Source organism: Anomaloglossus baeobatrachus, chromosome 4 (genome assembly GCF_048569485.1).
Source record: "Anomaloglossus baeobatrachus isolate aAnoBae1 chromosome 4, aAnoBae1.hap1, whole genome shotgun sequence".
NCBI lineage: Eukaryota > Metazoa > Chordata > Amphibia > Anura > Aromobatidae > Anomaloglossus > Anomaloglossus baeobatrachus.
In genome coordinates this window covers 643,273,444-643,293,424 of record NC_134356.1, presented here as the reverse complement: position 1 = coordinate 643,293,424, position 19,981 = coordinate 643,273,444, and the positions used below count along the sequence as shown (strand labels likewise).

At 48.3% G+C, this 19,981-nt stretch overlaps 1 protein-coding gene across 3 annotated transcripts in view; it reads left to right on the top strand.

Annotated features, from left to right (window-relative positions):
• CDCA2 (cell division cycle associated 2) overlaps window positions 1–19,981 on the top strand; it is a 74,330-nt gene that overhangs the window by 34,879 nt on the left and 19,470 nt on the right. For all 3 annotated transcript variants that reach the window (XM_075346466.1, XM_075346465.1, XM_075346464.1), the window contains exons 5-12: window positions 13,412–13,545; window positions 15,332–15,394; window positions 15,694–15,763; window positions 16,477–16,673; window positions 16,881–16,938; window positions 17,965–18,206; window positions 18,595–18,676; window positions 19,465–19,599. In XM_075346466.1, coding sequence (XP_075202581.1) covers window positions 13,412–13,545; window positions 15,332–15,394; window positions 15,694–15,763; window positions 16,477–16,673; window positions 16,881–16,938; window positions 17,965–18,206; window positions 18,595–18,676; window positions 19,465–19,599 — 981 coding nt within the window. The remainder of the gene's footprint in view (window positions 1–13,411; window positions 13,546–15,331; window positions 15,395–15,693; window positions 15,764–16,476; window positions 16,674–16,880; window positions 16,939–17,964; window positions 18,207–18,594; window positions 18,677–19,464; window positions 19,600–19,981) is intronic.

The window sequence follows — 19,981 nt, the reverse complement described above, 5'->3', positions numbered from 1 at the left end:
GGCTGGAACAATATAATAAGAAGCATTAAAATGTGTGCATGAAAAATGGCAACCAATTACATTGTAAAGTGAACATAAGGAGAGCGATCACCGCAGGAGCTGCAAGACAGAATCTCTGCTCATGTTCATGATATGTAAAGTTGTAATCAGAGCTGTGGAGTCGGTAAGCCAAACCTTGGACTCCGACTCCCACTCCTCAATTTCTCTTCCTCAGGCTCCGACTCCTACATATATTGCTTATAGTTAGGTGAAAAATTTATTGTAGTACATGAACATGTGTATGTGAACATCAGACATTTTAATTATTTTTATGATACAATAATCAATATATTTGGATAGAACATAAAATATATTTTTCTTTATTGTTCCTTTGGGAGACCCAGACCATGGGTGTTTAGCTTCTGCCTCCGGAGGACACACAAAGTACTACACTCAAAAGTGTAGCTCCTCCCTCTGAGCTTATACACCCCCTGGTGAGCCAGTCTCAGCCAGTTTATTGCTTTGTGTTCAGGAGGCATACATCCACACATGCATTCTCATGATTTTTTTCTTTGGAAGAGATTGAAGAAGTGCGGGTCCACGTCTGGACCCCCGGCATGTCCCTTCTCACCCCACTGTGTCGGCGGTGTTGTAAGGTTGATTTCCAAGGCTGGAGCCTTACATGCCGTGCTCCTTCACCATCCCTCCTGGGCTCTGGCTTGAAGTGGGAGCCAGCACGGTCTCCATGCCTGGCAGGAGACCGGTCTCCATCCACAGCCCCTTGAGGATTCTGCTGGACCGGAGCACTCATCCCCAGGGACCTGGCCCTGCGTCTCAGCAGCTAAGTACCTGAGACGTTTATGTGTTGGGGGTCCCTGTTCTTTATTGTATGGGGAGAGTATGCTGACTGTATTTATTTTGGCATTTCCGGCGGGTTCTCTAGCTTTCGCCCGAGAACCGCGCCAATGGTGCCTGCGCGTCGGCCTCGCCGCTGAAATTTAGGCCCCGGCTTTGCCGGAGGCCTAGTTTCTGTTAACTTCCCTCGCATGTCACTCATGCAGAGGGACAGGCACGGCTCCTCCCGGCGGCCGTCCTGCACAGGGGAGGGACACTCCCCACTGCTGGGGCATGTCTCCTCCCCTGCAGGTCTCTATGGCCCTCCAGTTCCCGCTCTCCTACAGGAACTCCCCCAAGTCCCGCCCCCTCTCTTCGCTCCGGCGGCCATGTCTCAGGCAGAGTTCACTCTGCGCTGGGCCTTTCTGCACTCTGCATCCCTGCTGAGGTGCTGTGCATTGGGGGTCCGGGCTTCGGGATCTGGAGGGCATACAACACCGCTTCCAGCGGTCTGGTAAGCCACAGCCGGTCTCTGGTTGTGGACCTCTGTATATTCTCCCTGGGGTTCATTCTCTTGCAGAGCCCCCACTCCAGCAGCATGTCTCACACGAGGAGCAAGGCTCCAAAGCTTTATACTGTATGCACTGCATGTAAGCTCCTGCTGCCTGAGCCGAGCACCTATCCACACTGTGATGTCTGCTCTAACTTGGCGGTGCCACAGCCTGGAGTCTCACCCCCAGTGGTCTCTCCGGCTGCCTCTGCACCTGTGGCTGAACCCCCGGCCTGGGTAGAGTCCTTCTCTAGGTCTATATCCCAGTCATTTGCTGAGTCCATGGGACTTTTGTCCAGGACTTTGATGAATATGCATCAGCCCTCCTCACAGGGTGCCTCTAATGCTAAGGGTCCTTTAGGATCCCTATCCTCTGACCTCCGTCCATCGGAGCTCACAGAGGATTCATCATCAGGTCCCAGACCCCGTCCTCCTAAGAGAAGGTGCAGGGTTTCCTCCCCCTCCTCATCCCGCGGCTCTGATTCAAGAGCTGACTCGCAAGATGAGGATGCCCTTACGGGGGGCTCGGAGGCTAACTCCATGTACCCCATCGATCTTTCCGAGGGTGACTCAGATCTTAGTGACTTGATTGCTTCTATTAATTCTGTACTGGATCTCAATCCGCCAGTATCAGAGGAGCAACCCTCTCTGGCAGAAAAACATCAGTTTACCTCGCCTAAGAGAGTGAAGAGTGTGTTCTTTAACCACTCCAGTTTTCAGACCGCTGTGACCAAACCCAGGGCCTGTCCTGACAAACGCTTTCCAAAGCGTGGTTCTGATGACTGTTTTCCCTTCCCACCTGAGGTGGTCAAGGAGTGGTCTCACTCCCCAAAGGTAGACCCCCCCGGTGTCTAGGCTCTCAGCCCAGACCGTTGTGTCGGTGGCTGATGGCACCTCTCTTAAGGATTCCACTGACCGTCAGATTGACCTTCTGGCCAAATCTGTGTATGAAGCGGCGGGGGCCGCGTTTTCCCCGACTTTTGCAGCAGTGTGGGCTCTCAAATCCATCTCTGCTTCTCTAGAGGAGATGCATTCCCTCACCAAGGAATCTATGCCTGAGATGGTTGCCTTAACTTCTCAAGCTTCAGCTTTTTCATCTTATGCCATGTCTGCCATGCTGGAGGCTTCTCACCGCACTTTGGTGGCTTCGGCTAATTCCCTCGTTATCCGCAGGATCTTGTGGCTTCGAGAGTGGAAGGCAGATGCTTCTTCAAAGAAGTTTCTTGCTGGGCTTCCTTTTGCTGGTTCCCGGCTGTTCGGTGAACAGCTGGATGAAATTATTAAGGAAGCTACTGGCGGGAAGAGTACTTCCATGCCACAAACCAAAACCAGGAAACCCGCCCAGGGTAGGAATCAGTCGAGGTTTCGTTCCTTTCGTTCCTCCAACTGGTCGTCCTCTAAGCCCTCCGCCTCGTCCGCTAACTCAGCTAAGGATCAGAAATCCAACTGGCGCCCAAAAGCGCGTCCGCAGAAGACCGCAGGAGGTTCTGCCACTAAGGCAGCCTCCTCATGACTCTCTGCCCGCTCCAGCAACGTCCTTAGTCGGTGGCAGGCTCTCCCACTGTGGCGACGCTTGGTTAAAACAAGTCTCCGATCAGTGGGTGAGAGATATCATATCTCACGGCTACAGGATAGAATTCTCTTCCAGCCCGCCAAACAGATTTTTTCTGTCAACTCCCCCCTGCTCCAAGGCCGCCGCCTTCTCTCAGGCCGTGGCATCCTTGCAGGCCAATGGAGTAATTGTACCGGTTCCCGCCCGGGAACGGTTCAGAGGTTTCTACTCAAACCTCTTCCTAGTTCCCAAAAAGGACGGTACCTTCCAGCCCATCCTGGATCTCAAGCTTCTCAACAAGCATGTTCGGGTGTGGCATTTTCGCATGGAGTCTCTGCGATCAGTCATTGCCTCAATGACCCAAGGGGACTTCCTGGCGTCCATCGACATCAGAGATGCCGACCTACATGTGCCAATTGCAGTTTCACACCAGCGTTGGTTACGTTTTGCAATAGGAGAGGATCATTTCCAATTCGTGGCTCTCCCCTTCGGGTTAGCCACGGCCCCTCGGGTATTCACCAAGGTCATGGCAGCAGTGATTGCGGTTCTGCACCTCCAGGGGTTGGCAGTGCTCCCTTACCTGGACGACCTTCTAGTCAAGGCTCCATCCAGCGCAGACTGTCAGCGGAGTGTCTCGCTCACTCTCGCCACTCTAGCCCAATTCGGGTGGCTTGTCAATCTTCCCAAATCCACTCTGACTCCGACCCAGAGTCTCACGTACCTAGGGATGCAGTTCGAGACTTTGCCGGCATTTGTGAAGTTGCCCTTAATCAAAGAACAGTCTCTCCAGCTAGCGGTGCGCTCTCTGCTGAGGCCCCGCCGTTATACCCTCAGGCGCCTGATGCAGGTGCTGGGTCAAATGGTGGCGTCCATGGAGGCTGTTCCCTTTGCCCAGTTCCATCTGCGCCCCCTGCAGCTGGACATTCTCCGCTGTTGGGACAAGCGGCCTTCCTCCTTACACAGGTTAGTGGCTTTGTCGCCACGGACCAGGAGCTCTCTTCAGTGGTGGCTTCGGCCCCTCTCCCTGTCCCAAGGGCGCTCCTTCCTGGCCCCGTCCTGGGTGATTCTCACCACGGATGCCAGTCTATCCGGCTGGGGAGCGGTATGTCTCCACTACAGAGCGCAAGGCACTTGGACTCCGTCCGAGTCAGCCCTTTCAATCAATGTGCTGGAAACCAGAGCCATGCTTCTAGCTCTCCTAGCTTTTCACCACCTGTTGGTGGGCAGGCACATTCGAGTCCAGTCAGACAACGCGACAGCGGTTGCCTACATCAATCACCAAGGCGGGACACGCAGCCGCCTGGCAATGATGGAGGTACAACGCATCCTTCAATGGGTGGAGGACTCTGGGTCCACCATATCCGCAGTCCACATCCCAGGCGTGGAAAACTGGGAGGCAGATTATCTCAGCCGTCAAAGCGTGGACGGTGGCGAGTGGTCCCTGCACCCGGCAGTGTTTCAGTCAATCTGCTGCAAATGGGGCACTCCGGACGTGGACCTAATGGCATCCCGTCACAACAACAAAGTTCCTGTTTACGTGGCAAGCTCCCACGATCCTCAGGCCTTCGTCGCGGACGCTCTGGTTCAAGACTGGTCCCAGTTTCGTCTGTCCTACGTGTTTCCCCCTCTAGCTCTCTTGCCCAGAGTCCTGCGCAAGATCAGAATGGAGGGCCGTCGAGTCATCCTCATTGCACCGGACTGGCCCAGGCGAGCCTGGTATCCGGACCTGCTCCAACTGTCCGTAGAGATGCCGTGGCATCTCCCGGACCGTCCAGACCTACTCTCGCAAGGTCCGTTTTTCCGCCCGAATTCTGCTGCCCTCAGATTGATGGCGTGGCTCTTGAGTCCTGGATTTTGACGGCTTCTGGTATTCCTCCTGAAGTCATCTCCACTATGACTTGGGCCCGTAAGTCTTCCTCCGGTAAGATCTATCACAGGACTTGTAAGATTTTCCTGTCCTGGTGTCGCTCTTCCGGCCATCCTCCTTGGCCATTCTCTTTGCCGACACTTCTGTCTTTTCTACAGTCCCGTCTGCAGCTAGGACTGTCCCTCAACTCTCTCAAGGGACAAGTCTCAGCTCTGTCAGTTCTGTTCCAGCGGCGTCTCGCTCGGCTGGCTCAGGTCCGCACCTTTATGCAAGGCGCGTCTCACATCATTCCGCCTTATCGGCGGCCCTTGGATCCCTGGGACCTTAACTTGGTCCTCACGGTTTTGCAGAAACCCCCTTTTGAGCCTCTTAGGGAGGTTTCTTTGTATCGTCTTTCTCAGAATGTGGCCTTTCTAGTTGCCATAACTTCTCTCAGGAGAGTCTCTGATTTGGCTGCGCTCTCCTCGGAGTCACCTTTTTTAGTTTTTCATCAAGACAAGGTGGTTCTCTGTCCGACTCCGGACTTTCTTCCTAAGGTGGTCTCTCCCTTCCACCTTAACCAGGACATTACCTTACCTTCCTTCTGTCCGGCCCCTGTTCATCGCTTTGAAAAAGCGCTACATACTCTAGATCTGGTACGTGCTCTCCGGATTTATGTATCTCGCACCGATGCGCTCAGGAGTTTTACCTCTCTTTTTGTGCTAACCTCAGGTCGGCGCAAGGGCCTCCCTGCTTCTAAGCCGACCTTAGCCCATTGGATTAGATCGACTATTTCGGACGCCTACCAGAGTACTCAGGTGCCTCCCCCGCCGGGGATCAAGGCACACTCGACCAGAGCTGTCGGTGCCTCTTGGGCTTTTAGGCACCAGGCTACGGCTCAACAAGTCTGTCAGGCTGCCACTTGGACTAGCCTGCATACCTTCTCGAAGCACTACCAAGTGCATGCTCATGCTTCGGCAGATGCGAGCTTGGGCAGACGCATCCTTCAGGCGGCTGTCGGCCACTTGTGAAGTTAGGCTCCGCCTACTTCTTAGTTTTTCTGTTTATTTCCCACACAGGGACTGCTTTGGAACGTCCCATGGTCTGGGTCTCCCATAGGAACGATAAAGAAAAAGAGAATTTTGTTTACTTACCGTAAATTCTTTTTCTTATAGTTCCGTATTGGGAGACCCAGCACCCTCCCTGTTGCCTGTTGGCAATTTCTTGTTCCGCGTGTTATCACCGGCTGTTGTCGTGGACAGAGTCTCCGGTTGTTCTGGTTCTTGCTCTGTTTTTACTTGTGGGTGGCTATTCTCCTTCAGCTTTTGCACTAAACTGGCTAGATCTGGTTCTCCAAGGGGTGTATAAGCTCAGAGGGAGGAGCTACACTTTTAAGTGTAGTACTTTGTGTGTCCTGCGGAGGCAGAAGCTAAACACCCATGGTCTGGGTCTCCCAATACGGAACTATAAGAAAAAGAATTTACGGTAAGTAAACAAAATTCTCTTTATTGGATACAACTTTAGAACACAAAAAATTGTAATAAATTGTAAATATGTAATACACTATGTAATATACAGTAGATTACATATATATCTTGTGTGTATTTATCTTGTGTGTGTGTGTATGTATGTATATGTGTATATGCATGTGTGTGTGTGTGTGTGTGTATGTATATATATGTGTATATGTGTATATATATGTATATATATATATATATATATATATATATATATATATATATATATATATATATATATATGTATATGTATGTATGTGTGTATATGTATGTATATATATATATATATATATATATATATATATATATATATATATATATATATATATATATATATATATATATATATATATATATATATATATATATATATATATATATATATAGTGTGTGTATATATATTCATATATATATATATAATTAGTATTACATATTTACAATTTATTAGTTTTTTTTGTGTTCTAGAGTTGTATTCTAATAAGTATATTTTATGTTCTAACCAAATATATTGATTATTGTATCATAAAAATAATTAAATGTCTGATGTTCACATTGTACTACAATAAATTTTTCACTTAAATAAGCAATATACTAAATTTTATTATTTAGTAAAATATTCAGCACATTCTCCATTGCACTACTGTCCCCAATTTATTATATATTTTAGGAGTCGGAGTCGGTGCATTTTATACCGACTCCACCAAAATGAGCTCCGACTCCGACGCCACAGCCCTGGTTGTAATACTCAGATTAAACGTCAAGAAAAATGCTCCATTAGGTAATTAGTGAAAGCAGCAAAAGACGCTGTTAATCTGAGCAGACAATGCGATCCCCCTCTGTGTAAAGGTCCAGTCACACTAAGCAACTTACCAGCGATCCCAACAACGATAGGGATCGCTGGTAAGTTGCTAGGAGGTTGCTGGTGAGCTGTCACACTGCGACGCTCCAGCGATCCCACCAGCAACCTGACCTGGCAGGGATCGCTAGAGCGTCGCTACACGAGTTGCTGGTGAGCTCACCAGCAACCAGTGACCAGCCCCCAGCGCCGCGTGGAAGATGCTGCGCTTGGTAACTAAGGTAAATATCGGGTAACCAACCCGATATTTACCTTGGTTACCACCGCACGGAGCTACACGTGCAGAGAGCAGGGAGCAGCGCACAATGCTTAGCGCTGGCTCCTTGCTCTCCTAGCTACAGCACACATCGGGTTAATTAACCCGATGTGTGCTGCAGCTAAATGTGCAGGGAGCAGCGCACAATGCTTAGCGCTGGCTCCTTGCTCTCCTAGCTACAGCACACATCGGGTTAATTAACCCGATGTGTGCTGCAGCTAAATGTGCACAGAGCAGGGAGCAGCGCACAATGCTTAGCGCTGGCTCCTTGCTCTCCTAGTTACAGCACACATCGGGTTAATTAACCCGATGTGTGCTGCAGCTACATGTGCACAAAGCAGGAGCCGGCACTGACAGTGAGAGCGGAGGAGGCTGGTAACAAAGGTAAATATCGGGTAACCAAGGACAGGGCTTCTTGGTTACCCGATGTTTACATTGGTTACCAGCCTCTGCAGAAGCCGGCTCCTGCTGCCTGCACATTTAGTTGTTGCTGTCTCGCTGTCACACACAGCGATCTGTGCTTCACAGCGGGACAGCAACAACTAAAAAATGGCCCAGGACATTCAGCAACAACCAACGACCTCACAGCAGGGGCCGGGTTGTTGCTGGATGTCACACACAGCAACATCGCTAGCAACGTCACAAAAGTTGTCCTTAGCAGCGATGTTGCTAGCGATGTTGCTTAGTGTGACGGGGCCTTTATGCTAAGCAGAATTCAAGTGCCCCGTACAGGACATGGAAGGATCTTAAAAGAATAAGTCCCCACGACTTTGGGACTCCTTCAATGATACAGTAATTCAAGGTAAATGTAATAACAATAATGGTGTTGTCACAAGCTATGAAAAATATAATTGTAGACAGTAGAAAGTGTGAATGCAAGTTGAGCAACCAACCCGCACTGTACAATGAACAGGAGGAGAGGGATCACCAAGCATACTGCATAATGAGGTCTCATACCATGCGGGACTCTGGTGCCCAACTTAAAAATCCAGAAAGACTCTCTATTGAGAATCTTTCTTCTAAGATCCCCTCCTCTAGCAGGTTTATAAACTTTTTCGATACCAGCAAAGACAAGGGAATCCTGACATCTGTTATAAACAGTAGTGAAGTGCCTGGAAACCGCTGATACATTTACCGCGGAGGAATTGAGAGTGTCAGACATGTGTCTACGTATTCATTGTTTAAGGGGGCAACTTGTGCATCCAACATATTGTATACGGCAAGAAGTACATTCAATTACATATATGACATTGGGAGTATTGCAGTTTATGAAGTCTTTAATGTAAGAGGAACCTGTATATGTAGAAGTGAATGATTTGCATTTTCTTGCATGTTTGCAAGAAATGCAAAAATTATGTCCACAACCAAAAAAAAACCTGTGCAGGACAGCCAATATTTGGAAGAAGCTCTATTGTTTTTATTTATTACCAGACTAAGAGATAAAATATTGGCAAGGTTAGGAGCCCTTTTGGCCACAAAATTAATTTTATTATTATTGAGAATATGGCTCAATAAATCATCTTGTTGTAAAATGGGCAGATGTTTTTGTATTATTTTTACTATATCATGAAATTGCGGAGAAAAATTGGTTGTAAAGATCACTTTATTGTTACATTTTTTATTTTTTTGGTTTTATTTTTAAAAAGGTCAGATCTATCAATTTGATTCACTATTGTTTGGGCCCTATTTAGACACCACTCCGGATATCCCCTATGTTTTAATTTGGCAAGAACTTTACCAGTTTCATACGGGAGTAGATCAGACCTGGAACAATTACGTTTTAGTCTGATCAACTCCCCGATGGGGATATTTTTTATAGTGTGCGGGGGGTGACACGAGTCGGCTGACAGAATGGAATTAGTCAGTCTCCTTGCAATAAGGAAAAACCTCCACTGAACTGCAGTTGCCAATCAGTGACATCCAAATAGTTGGTAGAAATAGGATGTGTTTGAAAAGCAAATTTAAGATTAAAGGAATTCTGATTTAAGATGGTCAATTAAGAGTGTGCTGTAGCCACATCCCCCTTTCATATGAACAGTAAATAATCTATGTAACGTGTGTAAAAAAACTGTGTTCTGAAAAATTATTTTTTGTCATCAAAAATGTAAAGTTCTTCAAAAATGGCTACCACGATGTTAGCATGGGAGGGAAATTTTCCCCCTCCCTTGCTAATGCCGCATTTCTGCAGAAAAAATTCCTCATCAAAAGAAAAATAATTGTGAGTCAACAAAAAATTGATGGCAGTGACTATAAAATCCTGTACATGGATGGGGATATGAACTGTGTTTCCTGAGAAACAACTGAAGACAATTGTGGCGCCCTGGACTAGCCAGGTCGTCACAGGTACTGCAACTACACACCCCGGTTAGGCACATCAGTCACACACAAATCCTTGTTGCCTCCCTTCAGGGGCTGATGACCACACCAGGTGGGGTGGAGCCAGGCAGTTGGCCCCACCCACTGAGGAGTTCACAGTCCTGGAGGCGGGAAAGGAAGGCAGTTGAGCTAGTGAGAGTGAAGTGGAAGGAGTAAGTGGCAGTAGAGGAGCAGACTGACCGTGTCCGGGTACGTGGCCCGGGCACATACAGCAAGGTTTGCAGACAGTGGTGACCGTCTGCAGGAGGGGCCGATCGACGCGGAACCGTAGGACCGAGGACGGGCGGTGGCCCGCTGGTACCGAACCGGGGAGCGAAGAGAAGCCAGCACCATTCGGCAAGGCCTACGGACCCCGACCAGGCTTGGAGTCGCCGTTAAACCGGTCAAATCCGTTAGCGACGGGAACCTCCGGGGTTTCCCAGCAGCAAAGACCCGATTGAAGGCAACCGCTCAACCGTGAAGGGAAATACAGTCACTGCCAAGGCTACAGTTCCCAGGGCCAGAGCCTGCGGGCAAAAGGGGCTACCTCGGCATCTATCCACGCTGGGGAGCGGGTTACCGGTGGGAAGCCATCGGGGCTGAAAACACACTACAGGTGCAGGGAAAGACAGTCACCGCCAACCTACCGGGAGTGACCACCGCAGCCGTCTATGGAATCCGTCCATCCAGCCGTTTGTTTTACCAGAGACTAAGTGTACGTTACTGGATGAGTGAGTACCACAGTGCCGCCTGGCACCGCGCTGCCCCCCCGCGACCCGGCACCTCACCAAACTCTGCCATCCACTTTCCAGTTACCCTCACCGGGCCCCGGGACCACCCAAAAAAACCCTACCCACGGAGGGGATAGAAACATCTCGGCTGCTCCCTGTCATCGCTCCCGGGATCCCCGTCCAGAGCAGCAGTGGTGTCCCAACCTCACCACAAACCGTGGGTGGCGTCACGAACCGACTTCCCTAATCCCAAAAACTACCCCCTTTCACTCACGGGCGAGGAGCGCCGCTCGAGTCCCCGGATCCGGCCCACCGAGCAGCAAGCGGCAGGCTGCAGCAGCCCCAGACCCGAGCGCCAGCGAGAGCGCAGCAGCGGCGGCCTCCCTCCCCGCCCGCGACACAATCAGTAGCAACATAATGCGGTATGGAGGGATACAAGCTGACAATGTCACAGGTCAACCACATGTAGCTGTCATGCCATGAAATAGAATTCAAATTGTTGATTAAAGACTTGGTGTCTCTCAAAAAACCTGGCATATCCCTAACAAGGAGCTGAAGAAAGTGATCTATCCACGCGCCTAATTTTTCACCAAGGGAGCCGATGCCAGATATAATGGGCCTGAAGGGAGGTGGAAAGATCCCTTTATGAAGTTTGGGGAGGGCATGGTAAATGGGGATGATTGGATAATCCACCTTCAAATAATCAAAGATTTTCTGTGAGAATATGCCCCCCTCAAAACCTTCTTGGAGAATTTTATCGATTTTACTTTTGAAAAAGCTTGTGGGATCACTCTGCAGATGTAAGTATGTATTCTCATCAAACAAAATAGCATGATTCATTTTAAAGTAGAGAGGAGAATCTAAAACCACAACCCCCCCCCCCCCCCCCCCTTTATCGGCCTCCCTGATGATCAATCCAGCGTTGGATTGTAGATCCTGTAGTGCCAGGAATTCTTGAGAGTTGAGATTATTATTTTTAATACCTGTGACCCTATCAAGAGCTACAAGATCCTCCTCAATCCTTTCCTGGAAAACATCCAGAATGGATGGCCTAGATTATATGGGGTAAAAAGAGGGGTTGGTAGTTGTAAACCTGTCAGGAAGAAAATCATACGATCTACATTCAGATTCCAATTGCCGTAAATCAGAAAGTTTTTTTCAACTCTCTGAACTCTGGAATAACATTGGAGTCGTTGGAACCTCTGGAGACTTTTATGCGCATTCCATGACTAAGACCTGCATAGGTCGAAACGCGTAGGAAAAAGCTACTCTCTTCCACCTGCCTCTGTATTTTGCTGCGTGTTGATGGATACTACTTTTAATATCGAATAAAGACTTCATTTTATATCTAATCCTCCTGGAGACGCTGGATATTGTTTCTTAGCTACCTCTCCTCTCACTCTCTTCTCGATCCTTTACATTCTGGCTTCCGCTCCCTACATTCTGCAAAAACTGCCCTGGTCAGAGTGACCAATGACCTACTGACAGCAAAATGTAACGGTGACCACTCTCTGCTTATTCTTCTTGACCTCTCTGCAGCATTTGACATTGTTGACCACCATCTCCTACTCTCTATGCTCGGTTCAATTTGCCTATAGGACACGGCTTTCCTGGTTCTCTTCCTATCTTTCCAGGCACTTGTTCAGTGTATCATTTGTTGGCTTCACATCTTCTCTTCCTCTCACTTTTGGGGTCCTCAAGGTTCAGTCCTTGGCCCTCTTCTTTTCTCCCTCTACACTGCCCAAATTAAACAGCCCATCAGGAAATTTGGCTTCCAGTACCATCTTTATGCTGATGACATACAACTATACACTTCAAACCCGCTGCACTACAGAACACAAGTGACTGTCTGCAGTTTGCAACATCATGTCTGCTCTCCATCTGAAACTTAACTTTTCCAAATCTGAACCTCTTCTACTTCCTCCGTCTTCTAACCTCACTAAACCCAACATCTCCCTCTGTGTGCGGTACCATGATAACTCCCAGGCCGCAGGCTCCCTATCTAGGTGTTATGCTTGACACCGATCTTTCCTTCACCTCCTATATACAATCTCTGGCCTGCTCTTGTCTCCTGCACCAGAAGAACATCTCTAGAATCTGCACCCTTTCTCACCATGGAAACCACAAAAACCCTCACCGTGGCCCTGATCCACTCCCACCTTGATTACTGTAATTCTCCATTAATTGACCTCCCCCTCACTAAACTTTCCCCTCTCCAGCCCATCCTTAATGCTCCAGCCAGTCATCTATCACCAGTCACCAGTCATTGCACTGGCTGCCCGTACATTATAGGATCCAATTTAAGTTGCTTGTTCTCACCCACAAAGCTCTCCACAGTGCGGCACCTCCCTACATCTCCACCCTATCTCTGTCTATCACCCTACCCGTTCTCTACGCTCCGCAAATGACTTTCGACTAACATCCATGCTAATCCACCCCTCCCAATTCCCGGTTCCAAGACTTCTCTCGAGCTGCACCAAGCCTCTGGAATGCTCTACCCCAAGAAATTAGGACTACCCACAACTTTACACACAGTTTTAGACACTCCCTAAAAACACGTGTTTAGGGCAGCCTATCGCATTCCATAATCGAAGTCTGTTTATATACAACCCATTTACCACTTCTCTAAACATAATTCTCCACCGCACCCATAAGCACTACATAGACCGGCTGGTGACCGGCTCATGCAGCCTTTATCAATCCCCCATTTCTGTCAGATGGCTGGACCTTTGTTGTAAATAAACACCTGTACTTTGTCACCCCCCCAACCTCAATGTAGATTGTAAGCTCTTACGGGCAGGGTCGTCGTTATTTTTGCTATAATTATTGTATTTTCTATAACTGTTATGTTTGTTTATGAAGCTCTTAGTTGTAAAGCGCTGTGACATTGCTGGCGCTACATTCTTTTAAGCATGACGCTCTTCTCTGTATACAGATAACGTAGCGGGGGTATCCGAGCCTCCAGAGAAAAGGATGAAGTTGTGTGATGCTACAAATCAAGGGGTCTCCAGTGTTCCACACAAACCTTCAGTTACGTTCTGCCCATCACTCCCATTGGAATGCACACTGGTATGTACTGGGACGACATGTAAAGACACCCAGAGCCCTTGGATCCTGAACTTTGACCACCCCTTCTTTGTGATCAGCAGGGTTCTCTCTACTTATTTTCCTGGCCATTTCCCCGGCCAGTCTACCATTGATTTGTAAAACAAGAAAGCCTGCGGAGACACCATCACATGTTTCTCAACGCTGGCTGGAAACTAGCCAGGTCTTTCACCGGGAAGGAACAACCACGGGAAGGGCAGTCTCCAGTCAAGGAGACCACCTATGTCAAACATGGTATGCATCCACAGACAGCTGTTTCGGGGTATTTGCCCCTCATCAGTGTGGAGTAGGAAACTGGCTAGTGGGAGCAATGCCTAGTACTAGTGCTCCCACTAGCCAGTTTCCTACTCCATACTGATGAGGGGCAAATACCCCGAAACAGCGGTCTGTGGATGGATACCATGTTTGGCATAGGTGGTCTCCTTGACTGGAGACTGCCCTTCCCGTGGTTGTTCCTTCCCGGTGAAAGACCTGGCTAGTTTCCTGCCAGCGTTGAGAAACGTGTTCCTGCCAGCGTTGAGAAACGTGTGATGGTGTCTCCACAGGCTTTCTTGTTTAGAATCACTGCGTTGAGAAACACGTGATGGTGTCTCCACCAGGGCTGTGGAGTCGGTAAGCCAAACCTTCGACTCCGACTCCGACTCCTCAAATTCTCTTGCACCGACTCCGACTCCGGCTCCGACTCCGACTCCGGCTCCGACTCCGACTCCTACATATATTGCTTATAGTTAGGTGAAAAATTTATTGTAGTACATGAATATGTGTATGTGAACATCAGACATTTAATAATTTTTATGATACAATAATCAAGATATTTGGATAGAACATAAAATATATTTATTGGAATACAACTTCAGAACACAAAAAACTGTAATAAATTGTAAATATGTAATACACTATGTAATATACAGTAGATTACATATATATCTTGTGTGTATATACACTGTATATATATATATATATATATATATATATATATATATATATATATATATATATATATTACATATTTACAATTTATTAGTTTTTTGTGTTCTAAAGTTGTATTCCAATAAATATTTTATCTTCTATCCAAATATCTTGATTATTGTATCATAAAAACAATTAAATGTCTGATGTTCACATTGTACTACAATAAATTTTTCACTTAAATATAAGCATTATACTAAATGTTATTATTTAGTAAAATATTCAGCACATTCTGCATTGCACGACTGTCCCCAATTTATTATATATTTTAGGAGTCGGAGTCGGTGCATTTTATACCGACTCCGACTCCGACTCTGACTCCACCAAAATGAGCTCCGACTCCGACTCCGACTCCACGACTCCGACTCCGACTCCACAGCCCTGGTCTCCACGGTGTTGGATGTTGATCTCCCTAAGGTCAACCATCCTTGCTTATTTACCATAGATTTGTGGCTTCTTCATTCATCAGCGCTTATGGTGCGCAACAAAAAGAAACCAAGGGTATTTCCACTTCTGATATTCCTGTAATATCCAATGGATATGTTACAAATGTCTGAGGGACCATATTTGATGACTTCTAGCTTTAAAACGAGACCCAAATCACAGCTCTAGTCTAAGTTCTGGCCATTTAGTAGCCAGATCGTCTCATATGTGCTTGGCTACTGACGTGCCTCCTTGCGAGTATGTATGTGCCCTTAACAGGGAAACAGTTAAAACATAGACAGGGAAAAATAACCTGTTCTTAAAGGGCTCGTCACTAATTATACTTATTACTTCACAGGATAAGTGTCTGACATCCGGGACCCCTACCGACTTGGAGAACAAGGCTTCTGAAGTTCCTTATGTGAGTGGAGAAGTTGGACTCATGTGTGACCACCGCTCCATTCACCTTCCTTTTTATAGGGTCATCGAGTGAAGGGAGCTAGATTGTATACAGGGGACTTTTGGGCTCGGAGTTTTGACATATTCTATTTAGTGCATTCCTGTATGTAAGGGTCTGTTCACAGGCCAGGTCTCGCGTTGGAAACTCAGTGGAACCCATTAATGTCAGTGGAGATCTATCCGGTGTGGAAAGTGTCTTTTGAAGGCAATCCTCTAACTTCCATTGAAGTCATATCTTTGTTCTGTGTTTTGCATCTCCAGAAATGTATGCCAGAGCTGACTGAGGAAACTGACTGCTCAAGATTGGCAACCCAGGTCTCCGGGAAGCCAGGTGAGCTGATCCTTGTTCTTTAGATGGGCCGAGGGAGGTGATCCTTGTTCTTTAGGTGGGCCGGGGGAGACTATCCTTGTTCTTTAGGTGGGCCGGGGATGACTATCCTTGTTCTTTAGGTGGGCCGGGGATGACGATCCTTGTTCTTTAGGTGGGCCGGGGATGACGATCCTTGTTCTTTAGGTGGGCCGGGGGAGACGATCCTTGTTCTTTAGGTGGGCCGGGGGAGACGATCCTTGTTCTTTAGGTGGGCCGGGGGAGACGATCCTTGTTCTTTAGGTGGGCCGGGGGAGACGATCCTTGTTCTTTAGGTGGGCCGGGGGAGACTATCCTTGTTCTTTAGGTGGTCGGGGTGAGGTGATCCTTGTTCTCACCCAGGCCCACATAAAGAACCAGGATCACCTCATCCAGGCCCACCTAAAGGTGATCCTTGTTCTTTAGGTGGGCCTGGGTGAGGTGATCCTTGTTTTTCAGGTGGGCCGGGTGAGATGTTCCTTGTTCTTTAGGTGGACTCGGTGGGACGATCTTTGCTCTTGAGCTGGGCCTTTTGCATTCATCTCTGTTCAACGTTATTGTAGTTCCCATATTGATAACCACCTACTCTCTCAATGAGAAGATCTAACTTGTGTAACCAGTAGACTATTGGAAACCTTAGTGAAGGTGTCATAGTAGGCCGTTTCATCTGACTTATGCTTGTGATGTCCACATGACAGTGGAGGTGGGAGCTGAGGAGACACAATCGTTCCAAAGTTCATCAAGAAGCCGTAAACGAAAGGTCATGTTCACAGATCTCCTCCTAAGTCCTCCAGAACCTGAACAATCCGTGCCACTAATATCAGAAACTTCCTCTGGACCGGTCCTCAAACCTGTGCTGAAAAAGACTCCAAAGAGAGATTTCGTCCACTTCCCGGTAAGCGATAGTCTTCAATATCAGATTCGTTAGAGGTCCATCACCAAACAGCATCCCCCCTCCCCAGATCAGGTTTTACAATGTGCTACTGTAAGTGAGCCCAAAGAGCACGGCTCCAGACACTACACGTCTGCAGAGACGTGAGGAGGGGTCATCAATATCTGTCCTGGACAGTCCCTTTATTCCACTTTATTCCCTCCTCTGCAGGTCGGGTACAGAGAGGAGTACAGCGTGTTCATTCCATTACCAGAAACCATGGACGATGGTAAGAAGCTTTGACATTTGAAATTCGGTGGGGAATGGGTGCAAGTCAATACAGACGACGATAAAAAAAATTGTAGTAAAATGTTCTGAGAGAAATCTGCTTCTTTCTCCACTTGTAAGCCACTTTATCCCAAGCCTCCTAAACTCTCCATCCACAAAAGCCCTCCAATACTGATCAAATCAGTTTTGCTCAAGGCAAGGCTTGACGGCCAGCGGAGTGCGGTCACAACAGAGAGGAGCAGAGTGAGGAAATGGGCTGAGGAAGACACAGAAAGAGGGCGCTGAGCTGGAGGCACATCTTCACCGCTCAGATGTATCATTTTCTCCATACTGCTGTTGCTTCTGTCTGCTAACTAATTTATGACGGGCAGGAATCCCTCTGTGTGCGCTGTATAGGAGACATCACAGCAGCTATTCTACTCCCACCAGCTCAGAGTGGATAGCAAATTAAAATATAGAACCTGCAGATAGGAAAGCTGATGGATTATTGAGGTGAAAAGCTTGGTGTTGATGCACAGAGGCAATCGGTTGTCTATACTCAGTGTGTACGGTCCGCTCTTTCACGATCCTCTCCCTCCCGCTCTGGCGCGATCCTTCCTCTTTCGCTCTGGCGCGATCCTTCCTCTTTCGCTCTGGCGCGATCCTTCCTCTTTCGCTCTGGCGCGATCCTTCCTCTTTCGCTCTGGCGCGATCCTTCCTCCTCCGTTCTGGCGCCATCCTTCCTCCTCCGTTCTGGCGCCATGCTTCCTCCTCCGTTCTGGCGCCATGCTTCCTCTTCCGCTCTGGCGCCATGCTTCCTCTTCCGCTCTGGCGCCATGCTTCCTCTTCCGCTCTGGCGCCATGCTTCCTCTTCCGCTCTGGCGCCATGCTTCCTCTTCCGCTCTGGCGCCATGCTTCCTCTTCCGCTCTGGCGCCATGCTTCCTCTTCCGCTCTGGCGCCATGCTTCCGCTGCCTTCAGCCATGTCCCGCCAGGCCATTACTTCATTACTAAATTCATTCTTTCCTTTTTTTTTCTTTCCCCCCAAGAGGAGAAGACAGATGCTAAAAGTAAATCTGAAGATGCAGTGAAGCACCAGAAGCGGGTGACTTTTGGGAGGGAGCTGAGCCCTGAGCTATTTGACAAATCGCTGCCGGCCAACACCCCTCTACGTCGCGGCAGTACACCGTATAATTTCCATACACTAGATGCCTCTCTATCTGCAGAACAGTCTGCCTGCCAGAGCCCCTGCGAGGTGATGCCACAGCCCAACTTTGATGCCAAAGATGAGGTGGGTGACAGGACGAGGAGTGCACGTTACTAATTAGGAGGGAATGTTGTCCAGCTCCTGACGGGCGGTGTTCAGACTTGTCTGCTTTACTGAGCACCTATATGTAATGTGAGTGCAGCAATAGCGCTTCTTGCATCTCTGATTTGCCATGTTCCTCTGTTATTCCTCCTGGAAATGTATTACTAAATTGACAACTGGGTATTAACACTCAGTGTCCGTGTGTGCTATTAACAAAGACAATGGTCATACTCCTGTTGCCATTTTATTTATACACTTTCAGTAGGTTTAATGTAGCTAAAATTATACGCTCCGTGCTGGTTTTTGCTATTATCTGATAGTTGTTAATGAGCCCCGGTATGACATGACTGATTATTTTGCTATTATCTAGGAGGAGTCTTTTCTGCCGCTGTCGCTTTGCTTTGATGATGAATCTGCGACCAGTGACTCTCCTGTGTCCTCTCCGCTGCCAGGTATGTTTGGTTCGGGTGTGTATAAAGACTAGGTACCTGGCGCGCAGCTGCCTTTCATACACATATGTGGCTCCTGGTGTGTGGCTTCTTGTATTACAGACTCTATACCTGGCACACGGCTGCTTGTATTACACAGACTCTGTACTTTGCACGCATCCGCTTGTATTACACAGACTCTGTACTTTGCACGCATCCGCTTGTATTACACAGACTCGGTACTTTGCACGCAGCTGCTTGTATTACACAGACTCGGTACTTTGCACGCATCCGCTTGTATTACACAGAATTGGTACCTGGCGCACAGCTGCTTCTATTACACAGCCTTGGTACCTGGCACACTGCAGCTTGTAGTACAGAATTAGTACCTGGTGCGCGGCTGCTTGTATTACACAGCTTTAGTACCTTGCACACAGTGGCTTATATTACAGAATTAGTACCTGGTACATGGCTGCTTGTATTACACAGCTTCGGTATCTGGCACACAGCGGCTTAATACCTGGCGCGCGGCTGCTTGTATTACACAGACATGCTACCTGTCGCGCGGCTGCTTGTATTACACAGACATGCTACCTGTCGCGCGGCTGCTTGTATTACACAGACATGGTACCTGTCGCGCGGCTGCTTGTATTACACAGACATGGTACCTGTCGCGCGGCTGCTTGTATTACACAGACATGGTACGTGGCGCGCGGCTGCTTGTATTACACAGACATGGTACCTGGCGTGCGGCTGCTTTGTAAATTTGCCGTCTATGAATCTGTTCTGACCATTCTTGATTTGGTATTCAGGGCAAACAGAGGAGTCCAGTCCTGACGAGGAGATGGAAGCTGCCGTCGCTATAAGCGGCTCCACTGACGCCCATGACCAGGAGACCTCGTGTAACAAAGCTACGGAGGAGACTGGGACACAGCCAGACTTAGATGGTAAGTGCGGATAGCGGAGTATTCAGCTCGCTGCCCGTCATGATCTCCTCCTCATCCTCCTCCTGTCCAGCACCCTCACACCATAGTATGGTAAGGGCATTACTCGGTGTCTTGTCTTCCTATCGTTGACTGTTCGGTACTGGGGCTCCATCGGCTGTAATACACATTCACACTCCTGCCGGGATCAGAGGCCACTCCGATCTCTGTAATTAGCGAGCAATAGGGAGGACGGCCATGACGAGGCAGCCCTGGATCAGATAGGTCTCTTGTAAATCCTCTGGCACTGTCAGACTTCTTTAACTTAATAAGTTTGTATTATGCTGTGTGTCAGTGGGGGCTGTGATTTAGGTACCCCCCAAGATGTATTGGCCACGTGAGGCAG